This window comes from Manacus candei, unplaced genomic scaffold, assembly GCF_025592945.1.
Source record: "Manacus candei isolate 608988 ecotype Guabito, Panama unplaced genomic scaffold, ASM2559294v1 h1tg000046l, whole genome shotgun sequence".
Classification (NCBI taxonomy): Eukaryota; Metazoa; Chordata; class Aves; order Passeriformes; family Pipridae; genus Manacus; species Manacus candei.
In genome coordinates this window covers 3,520,642-3,531,431 of record NW_026138094.1, presented here as the reverse complement: position 1 = coordinate 3,531,431, position 10,790 = coordinate 3,520,642, and the positions used below count along the sequence as shown (strand labels likewise).

General features: G+C 39.1%; 1 protein-coding gene across 3 annotated transcripts; it reads right to left on the bottom strand.

Moving 5' to 3' along the window:
- Positions 1-1,883: 1,883 nt before the first annotated feature.
- DNAAF4 (dynein axonemal assembly factor 4) lies at positions 1,884-10,653 on the bottom strand. Of its 3 annotated transcripts, none has more exons than XM_051797211.1 (9): positions 8,874-9,035; positions 8,119-8,266; positions 7,591-7,724; positions 6,616-6,856; positions 5,766-5,911; positions 5,299-5,408; positions 4,448-4,601; positions 3,344-3,449; positions 1,884-2,441 (listed from the first exon to the last, which is right to left on the bottom strand). In XM_051797211.1, exons 1-9 carry the CDS (start codon positions 8,994-8,996, stop codon positions 2,332-2,334), a joined length of 1,272 nt encoding a protein of 423 aa, XP_051653171.1. In that variant the 5' UTR covers positions 8,997-9,035; the 3' UTR covers positions 1,884-2,331. The 3 variants fall into 3 exon arrangements, with proteins under 3 accessions (XP_051653171.1, XP_051653172.1, XP_051653173.1); XM_051797212.1 differs by lacking the exon at positions 8,874-9,035 and adding an exon at positions 8,635-8,807 and having other exon boundaries at positions 1,885-2,441; XM_051797213.1 differs by lacking the exon at positions 8,874-9,035 and adding an exon at positions 10,531-10,653 and having other exon boundaries at positions 1,886-2,441.
- Positions 10,654-10,790: the final 137 nt, after the last annotated feature.

The window sequence follows — 10,790 nt, the reverse complement described above, 5'->3', positions numbered from 1 at the left end:
ACCCGGGAGAGCGCGGCCCGCGCCCCCCGCGGCCCGGCGGCCACAGCGCCCGGGGAGCCCGGCGAGCGCAGAGCCCCGGCAACCGCGGTGCCCACGGAGCGAGCCGGCAAACAGCGTCCCACGGAGCGCAGCGCCCGGCCCGCCCCGGTCACCGCCATGGCAACGCCGCGCCGCCGAGCGCGGGCCGAGCGGCACCGGCCGCGTTTGTGCCAGGGGGAGGTCGCTCAGAGGCACCTTCACGGCAGGGGCGTTGTGCTGGTGGAATCAGGGGATAACCGGGTACAGGGACAAAATAGCGCTGAGGGGACTCTGCCGGTAACGCTTGTACTTAGGGAAAGGGAAAAAACAAGTCACGCACACACACACGCCGCCCCCCCCCCCCCCCCAAAAAAAACAACAAAACCAAAAACCCAAACAAACAAGCATCGCAAAACAAATCCCAAAAAACAAACAAAACAATCAACCAACAAAAAGCCCCAAAGAACACTCCAAAACGTGCCCCCGCCCCCCCAAAAAAGTCGGACCACAAATATGTGATTCTTCTAGTCTCAGGTGGAAAAACTGGTGACTAGGAATTAACTAATTGGGAAAGTCTCCCAGAAGCACAGGCCATGCTGTTCCAGGAGAAGCTGTCCTGTCCTGAGAGCCACTCAGACTGGGGGTAAGGCTGCCTACCCCCACCAAACACCCAGACCCCATCTCATCAACAGGCACAGCACAGAGCAGATGCGAAATCCCAGAGATTGAGGTCCCAACAGTGCCCTAAATACTGGAACAAAATATATATGGGAGACAACAGGCCTCAGTAATAAAGTCAGAATTTCTTACTCGAGGTTTATCTAAGCTAGCAGCTTAAACATTTTCTTCATATCTTACATGACTGAGAAACAAACAAAAAAGATTCATGGCACCTCTGAAGAACAGCAGGTTGTAAATGGCTTGCTCAGCAACACTAAGGGAGGTTCCTTGGTGCAGTTTTACCACACGCTCATTAATACAGCACTAGAGCACTTTCCATAAACAGACTAAGAAGTACCTGTCATATGTTAACTCACTCCCTACAGAGGAAAAGAATGAAAATAAAAATTCATGCACATGAACATGAGTAAGTACAGTCACTTGGATGTTTCTTTAGGCCTCTATTTTTCATATTTCTGTATATTAGAAAAAGTAAAAACTAAAACACGTCATCCACAAAGCTTCACTATATTCTTAATCTCATTCCTATATTTATTACCCATACTAATTATTTCTGCCACTTATGTTATCTTCTATGCTCAAGATTATCACTAATGCAGAAATCAATGCAAAGTCTAAATTGTATTACCCTCCATAGTCATCATAAGTCAAATTATCACTGTCCACAGTTTACTAAATAAGGTCAAAGTGTTAAGTTCCTCACTCTCCACCATGCATGTATTTCAATACACATCTTGAGCAATATTTGCTCTGACCACAAATGCTCAACAAATTTGAAATGCTTTGTCCTGTTAGTTGAAATGCTGAATAAGATGGGTTGAATAAGATATATCAAAAAGGATGGAGCACATTTGATGATGCAGTTCTCTGAATCAGACCTAAACCCACAGAAATTTGCCAGTGTGTCTCCTCCTTAGCCCTCACTTCCCCACAGTAATTATATAAAATAGCCATATTTGGGCAAGTATAGCAATACACTCAACTAGGTACTAAAGCTCCTGCACTGCCCTCCTTCCAGCTGCTATAAAAGAGTATTTGCAGCCCCTTCCAGCAATGCAATAGGTATCTGTAGGAAAGCACAGACAGCAACTACACCAGACATTTCTGACTCACCTCAGCACTCCTCTCAAGGCTCTAACTAAAGCAGCTGGAAGCAACCTTCTCCCTGTTCCAAAAGTACAGAATTTGCACAAAGTAATATATATATGCATAAAAAATATTTTATTATAAAGACAGAATTCAGTCATAAATGGTATTCAGGAAACAGAAGTCTGCTAAAACTGCTACTGAAAGAAGTGTAGTTGAAATGGTCACAGCTTGGAAAGAACTCTTAACACAATGGAACAGCTTCAAATCGTGTTTCAGATTTTCAGGGTAACACAAATGCTAACAAAAAGCAAAAATATGACCACTGTATCAAAATGAGATAAAATATATCTAATTATGGTTGTTATAATACTATACTTTCAAAAAAAAAAAATAATATATCCAATCCATTACCAATTCTGTAGGTGTTTTGAGCGAAGCACAAAAAATATCTAGTTAACACATACTGAAAAGAAATAAGATTCCTTCTGATGTTCTCAAAAGGCATCTCTGCCAAAGAGTTTCTTTTTTTCATGTTTATTTGAATTAAGAACCTTGCATTGTTCCTTGAATTAGGTGTCGAATCTTCTCAGCATCTTTTTCTATATTTTTATTTTTAGGATCAATCTTGAGAGCTGCTTCATAATCCTGGAGACCTAATATAGAAACATTAATAAGAATGTCAATCAATAATGCAAGAGCATCCTCTTTAGCAACCACCTGGAAATAACTGTTCCCTAGTCATAAGCATGAAGTATTGATTTTGAGTTTTACTCTTAAGATGATGGAATCAGAATGACATCAGATTTACCTTTTGTCAGTAAATAAACTTATATTTTGTTTATATTATTTTACAAACATTTTAGTGGAAACACTCTACTACATAAACTTTTCAGGTTTTAAAACATGAAAGCAGAGTATCTTCATTTACATATATATACTAATATATATATATATATGTCTGTGCATGACAGGAGTGTTCTGCAGAAGAGAGGAAAAATGAATGACAGAAATGAATATGTGGAAGTAAGGAAAAGAAGACATGAACTGTGAATACTAGAGCTTGAGGGTGGGGTTAGCAAATAATGAGCACAGGAAGTAAAATCTTATTTAACTGTCTTTTTCACAAGGTTTCCAAGTGCAAATGAAGCTGTAAGGGAATGACAAAGTGATTCACAGATAGAAGAAAGTAAAGAATGGCCAAAGCTTAGCACTTGAACACTGTCATTTTGAATATCCTTCAGTTTCTATTATCAGCTTTCACTCCTAAATTTGCTTTACAAAACTAACTTGATACTCTTGAAGAACTCAGTAGGGATACTGTTAACTCAGGTATTTTTTCAAGATTTTTCAAGTGGAACTGCAATCAGCCAGCAAAATTAAAAAAAAAAATAAGGAATGTGGTATCAAGGTTCATAACAGAGACATAGATTGTATAGAGTTCCCTCAAAGTCATTCCTGAAAACATAAAGGTGTGAGCAGTCCCACTGAACTAAACAGAATTACTTGCTTGTCACTCTAAATTCATGTGCACACTTCCATAAAATCAAGGCCTCACCTTCAGTATATAACTCCAGCTGACAAAAGGCTGTTCCACGTCTCACATAGGCTTTCACTCGAGCGCCCTCGTTATCAGGAACAGGTGGTGTCAACAGTTCTAGCGCCTTTAGAAATGAGAACACCCAAAGTATTTATAAGAATATTTGCCATAATTTGAGGGGTTTTCTAGTTTACACACACTCCTCTCACCTAATTACTATTATTATACAGTAACATAATAAGTATTCAAATAGAAATAACTATTCAAATTCAAACTATACAGCTTGTGAATCTATTCATTAAGATTTGTATCCATCACCCCAGTTTGCTAACTACAGTTACACTGCCATGGCTAAAAACGGACAAATACTATGTTAAATGTTTATTACAGTCAAATAATGTTCTGTTTTCCTACACAATATTACATACCATGTTATTTAAAAAAAAAAAAAAAAGACAGCCCTAAAAAAGCACGTGTGTTTTAGTAGTAGTTATAGGAAAAAAAAAAAAAAACCAAGATTCAAGTACTTATTAGTTAAAAAAATAATAATTCTGGCAAAAATTCCTCCACATTATTCAGGTGCAATTGAGATCACTCCTCCCATTGCACAAATAATGGCTGCTAAAACATCTAGGTGATACAGCCCTTCTTTCAAAATGCCTGGTTTGTTGGGGTTTTTTGAAGGTATCCTGCTCATCACCACCACACCTTTATTTTTCCTTCCAACAAATGAAGCACACCACAGTGTAATAGAAACGGTATCTGTGTATATTTTGTTTTGGGTTTTTTTTATGCTCCAAGTTGAGGGTTTTTTCAAGCGTATATATTGCTTTTCAAGTGTATATATTTTTATCTGTAAAGAAACACATGCTAGTCAACATATGGCCATTTGTCCCAAATGTGTAGAAGCATGGTTTAGAGTTTTTTAATTGTTGTTTTGTTTTAAATTTCTGAAACTTCAGTAATCACTATCAAATTTCAATATTCCAGCATGGCTTCATTATATCAAGTTTGAATTTTAAAATTCCGAATCACACTAATATGTATTTACAGATCCACTTAAAACAGAAACATCACAGTAATAAACCACAATAATGCATAAGATGACAGTATTTTTTATACCTTAGAGGAATCTTCAATAGCTTTGTGTAAATTCCTCAGTTTAAGGTGGCAGGCAGCACGATTCAGGTAGAGCAGGGGAAGCTTGTTGTTCAGCCTCACTGCGAGGTTATAGGCATTCACAGCTGCCAGATAGTTTCCCATTGCAAACATTTTGCTAAGTGTTAAACAGAAGGTGAAACGTGCACTTTAAAGAAGGTGATGAACACAAAATATATACCTGCTTATTACTAACAATTCATTTTCAAATATTTGAAGTTTTAGCATCTTTTCCTTGGAAATGCACATTTACAGCCTTTTCTGAGAACGTCACAGTTGAAGTTCAGTCCAACTTGATGCAGACAAAACAACTTACAGACACACACTAAAAAGTCACTGCTTCCAAGCAGCAAAGAACTGTAAGAGGTGGACACAGTTTTGCAGACACAGGACTAGTTTTGAAAGCTTTGTGTATCTGATTGCCTAATCAAACCTTTCTGTATAACACAGCCATATAAATAAACCAGCATTTTTATAAAATTCCTGCAGTTTGTTTTAGACAGATGTTTCACCTCTCCCTAAAGAGTTCAAATGAAAGGAAATCCACCTAGATATAATAGTGCACTGCCTCAACTGCCTTCAAAGAATGATGTGTTTACAATGTTCATTGTGGGCTTCAACAATTGCGTCTCACAACTTTATCAGATTCAAACCCCATAAGCTGCCAATAAAATCTCTATTATGACTTCTATGACTACTCTATAGACATTCACCATCTGTGTTTAGAATATATAGAAAATATCAAAACTAGCAGTATACAAACACCATAATAATTAATTAAGTTTCAATATATCTTCAAGTGGAATCTAACTTACTTTCCTTTGTCCTTTAACCAATCTGGATTCTTCTCCTCTTCTTTTAAATCTTCCAGCTCAGATAAATCAGCACTTATTGTTCTTCGAGCTTCTGCTTGTTTATGTAGCCACTGTAAGTACAAAATGGGCGAGCATTATTTCTGAAGGAAAAATTCAAATCCAAAAACGAATTTTATCTCTTCACTCACTACTATCAAAAGAATTCTATTTGCCACATATTTTGGGCAGAGAAAAATATTTAATAATGTCAGATATGAAAAAGTTCAAAGTTTCCCAATTATTTTATTACCATGAAAAGTCAAGTTACTGCATCACTAATACTTTTTGGTTTACTTGTTTGTTTCTTTATATCTTAATTTAAATGCAACTGCCTTCCTTGGAAGATATATTGCACAGGTTACATTCCTTGGCACAGCTACCATTTTTGTCAACTTACTGAATACACAATAAACAATTCACTACTTCACCTCCTCCTCTTCTGCGACGCGAGATTCTCGCAGAGCTGTAGGAAAAACTCGTGGGGTAAAGTTGACTTTAATTGTAGCAGCAGATCGAGGAGCTGGTAACTGTTCTTCCTTTACATTTGGTGAAAATATACTACAGGAAGCATGACCTATGAAAAGAATTGGAGTACTGGAAATGAAAAAAAAAAAATCAAGGAAAAGAGAATTTTCTGATTTTCTACCGAAGTCCAAAGTACACCTAATTTAGGAATGCAACACATTAGGATTAAACCTCTAATAACTTAAGAAAGGTTTAGACTTGTTCTTTTGAAGGGAAGGTTCAAACAATGTTTCTTGTTAATGTAGCCAATAAATAAATGGAATGATAGAGCATCTGTCACAAATGAACTTAAACTCCTCTTACACGTCTATCTCTGTCACTTGTATGATGCTCTGACAACCACAGGAGTTAAAACTAACCTATAAAAGCAAACAAACAAGAAATGAAATATTTTCTGTTGTTTTAGTTCCCTGGATTGGCTCTCCCTAGGACCAAGACATGGGATAGAGAGAGTGAAAGGAGACTGTATATTTCTATGAAATGCAGCAGCAAGGTAACTTAGGGTAACAGGATCTCCACCCCCAGAAAGTCTGCATCACACCCTCAGAAAGGCTTTCTGGTTTACTTTTCTAAAGCTTAGAACAAAACCTGCTCTTGTATTTCCAAAGACTTAAACAAGTGCTAAGAACTCACATGCTTGAGCTCAATAAAGTACCTGAACTTAAAATAACTGCAGACTAATAGAACAGGTTCAGTATGGTGGAGACAAAGATAAATGATGAATTAGAAACACCCAGGAATAAATCATACAACCTTTTGTGGGTTTGGGTCTGCTCTTAGAAGTTCCTTCATTAGGAATTCTAGTTTTGGTCATTTTTTCATTTTTCCTCTCTTTTAATTGCCCTATTTCTTGATGTAATTCCCCTTCTTTTTGTATGCTTTTGTATTTATCAGCATCTTTTTGCTGGTTTTTCCATAACTCCAACTCTTCAGTGACCTTCTGCCGTTCCTTTTCTTTCAGATCTTCAATTCTTTTTCTTTCTGCTTCTTCTAGCTGTTTGAACAATAGACCTCTGAGATCAGATGTTTCACCTGATAATACTAAGATGACTAAGTAAAAGCTACCATTATTTTCCCAGTTTCATATCCAAAGCATAGTGTAACCAATGTGACCATACAAGCAGAATTAACTAAGATGCTTAAAAATGACTGAGAGAGCAAACATTTCAGATTAGCCTTTACAAGTCTCATTCTTTTAACTAATCCTTCTAAACACAAATGAAGTGACCAGAATTTTTACATACATAAAAATTTTGAAGACCGTATCTTAAAAGAGACATAAAAAGCAGAATGACAAACATGCAAACATAAAAAAGACAATGAACAGCAAGTCTGTTATAAAATATAACAACGCAACAAATAAATAAGATTCTTTTTAAAAATCAGTATTTTTGACAGTGCTAAATGACTAAACACCTGCACTGATGCAAAGACCACAAAAGACCACAGTTTTTCTACATGACTGTACTCTCCTTTCAATGGCCAAAAATCTGACCTCCTCACCAAAAACTTTCTTTAATATTACTAATAGAAATGGTAACTTCTAAGTATTTTTTCTGTATCAATTTCATATTTGGTAATAAATGTGTTTTAAGTGCAAAGAAATAACCATCACTATAATAAAAATGAGTACTTTTCATATTTTTAAAGTGCGTTTAACCAAGCAGATGCCAGATTAGTTGGCAGTTATTACATGTGTGTATCCTGTAGAGCTCCTTCTAAACCTACCTTCATTGTGGCCTCCAAAGCATATTTTTTGTGTTCCTCTTTTGTAGTTTTTTTTGCTTCTGTCTCCTCTTTTGCCTTTTGTTGGGCTTTTAGAACAGCATTCTCTCTTAGATATTGCAGTTTTTCCTTGTCAGCTTAAAAAAATAAATAAAAACTATTTTAGTCATTTAGGCCTGGAATTCTACTGGTATGTATCATACTCATAAAAACAGGATTCCTTCTGCTACTTTGTCTGGGAAAATGCAAAATGGTTCCAATTCCACAAAGCAGTGTCTATCAAGCCCATCTCCAAAACAGAAAAAACAAGATTTGCTTACACACAAAATATAAGTTTTACAAGAAACATTGTTTTGTTTTATACGTGCTAAATTCAGAAGATGTTCTTTGTTCTCACATACTTTCTATTTTTAATAACAAGGTTTAACTGAGCAGATATGTACCAGCAGGAGTTTCACATTACAGTTTGTAAAATGTTGGCTCAGAATGGGTTTCTTACAGGCAATCTAACTTTCAGAATAGAGAACTTACCATTTTCTAGGGTTAGGGAATCCCACATGGCTGGTTCTTTTTTATACAAAGTGAAGAAAATGTTTCCATTTCCGATCTTTGCTGTGCTATTTGTGTCATCAATAGGAGCATACAAAATGGCTTCAAATAAAAAGGGAGGGATGCTTACCTACAAAAATATAATTTGTACTAATATTTACTGATTTCAATCAACTCTCACGTATTCAAAACACTCAGCACAAGCACACAGTAAATCTCAAGAAACACATACTATTGCAGAACTAATGTGCTTTGTATCCAGTGTGGAGGTTTGTAGAAGCCCAGGGAAGGTGCTTCCTTCCCCTCGAGGGTGGGTCTTCACAAGGTTATATTTCTATTATTTCAATGTATTTCAACCTCTTTATTAAAGAGATTGAAAAAGTTGGTTCTTCAGCACTCCGACAGAAGCCACGGACCTCATAATTAGAATTATTATTCATAATATAAGCAGATGTGTATAATTCAGTCCATTTATGAGACAGTAAAGGCAGGTGACACCTGTTGAGTAGCAAGAGCATTAGCACAGAGAACGAGGAGGGGTAAAGCCATTATCTGTCGCGGGACGGGCATCTAACAGCCTGCAGGAGAGAGAGGAAGAGTATAAAGGCTGTAAGACCATAAGCTCGAGAGCGTTGCCATGGTGTGTGGCGCGTGTGCTCCTCAGCAGACTCTGAAGTACCGCGGCACATGGCGGGCAGCCACACAGGGCCCGTGCGGGAGCGGGGCGCGCCGCGCACCTTCAGGTACCGCTCGGAGCAGAAGATGTTGGCGGGGGTGGCCCGGGCGCCGCGCAGGGGCAGCGAGAGGAACACGGCGGTGGGGGTCTGGTGCCAGCGGTGCTCCCGCAGCCACAGCGGCATCGCCGATGGCGGCCCCGCCCCGGCCCCGGCAGCGCTGCCCTCAGCCGGGCCGGCCCGCGCGGCGCACGCCGGGACATGGAGTCCCGCAGGGCCGGGCACGGCGCGGGCCGCCATCGCTCACGCCTGGGCGCAGTGCGGCTCTTACAGCCGCTGTCAGCCAAATACGTCTCCGAGAAGAGACGAACTGCTATTAGTTTAGAACTTCTGGTAAAAAAAAAAAAAAAATATTAAAAGAAGAGATTGATTTAGCAATACACAGAGTCAGGTTGGAAGGGAACTCAGTGGGTCATCTGGTCCGAGCTCCCTGCTCAGGCAGGGTCATCCCAGAGCACATGGCACAGGATTGTGTCCAGATGGTTCTGGAATATCTCCAGTGAGGGAAACTCCATAGTCTCTCTGAGCAATCTGTTCCAGTGCTTGGTCACTGCGCAGGAAAGGAGTCCTTCCTCATGTTTAGGTCGAACTTCCAGGGCACCATTTTCTGCCCGTTGCCTCTGGTTCTATTGCTGACAGCCTGACTGTTCTCTTGACACCCTCCCTTTAGATATTTATACACAGCCTCTTGTTGAGGCTGATCAGGCCCAGATCCCTCAGCCTTCCTGTTCAGAGAGATTCTCCAGACCCTTGACCAACTTTGTTGCCCTCCACTGGACCTGCTCCAGGAGCTCCATGTCTCTCTCGTACTGAGAAGCCCAGAACTGCACACAGAACTCCCAGCGTGGCCTCACCAGGGCTCAGCACACAGGCAGGGTCACCTTCCTCAACCTACTGGCAATGCTGGCACTGAAACTTCCAGATGTCCCCTAAAAATGACTGGGTCATACCGGCAGCTCCATGCTATTGCCTCGCAATGCTGTCTGCGGTACTGTCTATGCCAAAAACTCAGTAGGTAATTTTGCACATTGTTGCTCCACATTTCTCAAAACCAGTAACACTGTATCTGCAAAAATAAAGTCTAGTATATAGAAAGTAACTGTTTCTGGGGAATAAGGCTTGAAAGACAAGCCAAGCACAGCTGGATAAAAATTCAGGTATATGGAAGTTCCTCAAAAGTATACAATTACCTAGAACTGCCCGGAAAAATCCGGAACCAAAAAGTCTAGTTTTCCCCCTTTACTTTAAAATATGACCAAGAAAAATGGAGTTTAACATGGCACACATTAGCTAGGATTACTGATGTGTACCACTGAAAACTTAATTTTTATGTTCTATTACCTATTTCCAAAGCAATTAAATGGTAGTGGTTACTTTTAAGTACTGTGTATATCTCTCTCTATACAGAGAGAGATATAGATATATAAAAGTAGGTATCACAAATATTTAAAACTTTTTCAGAGCAAGAAATCCATTGTAACTGATACGATTTCTGGGTTATTCTCCACCCTCACTCACCCACATCAATATCATCTGGATGAATGCTTGCATCTATTGGAATCCAAGAAGTGAATTAAATTCCCCATTCCCAGAGTATTCAAAATATGTAGCAGCATTGGCTAGAATTGTTATAATGCAATAGTAACTCAAAATCTCCTACCACTCCAGAATGCAGCTGTAGTCATCCAGAACACATCCTTCAGTTATGGAAAGTTCATTCATGGACTGTAAGTCTTAGATTTTTGAGTGCTGGTCTTCTGCCTTGGTCACCCAGGTGTCATTTTTAGTTTAATCACAGAGAATATACTGAAATGAAGCAGCTTATTATTTATTCCTGCTAGAAGGACTATACTATTCATACATGCTTTACAAGACAGGACACGGTTATGGTTACCAGTATTTGGTCTTCTTAAGTTACAC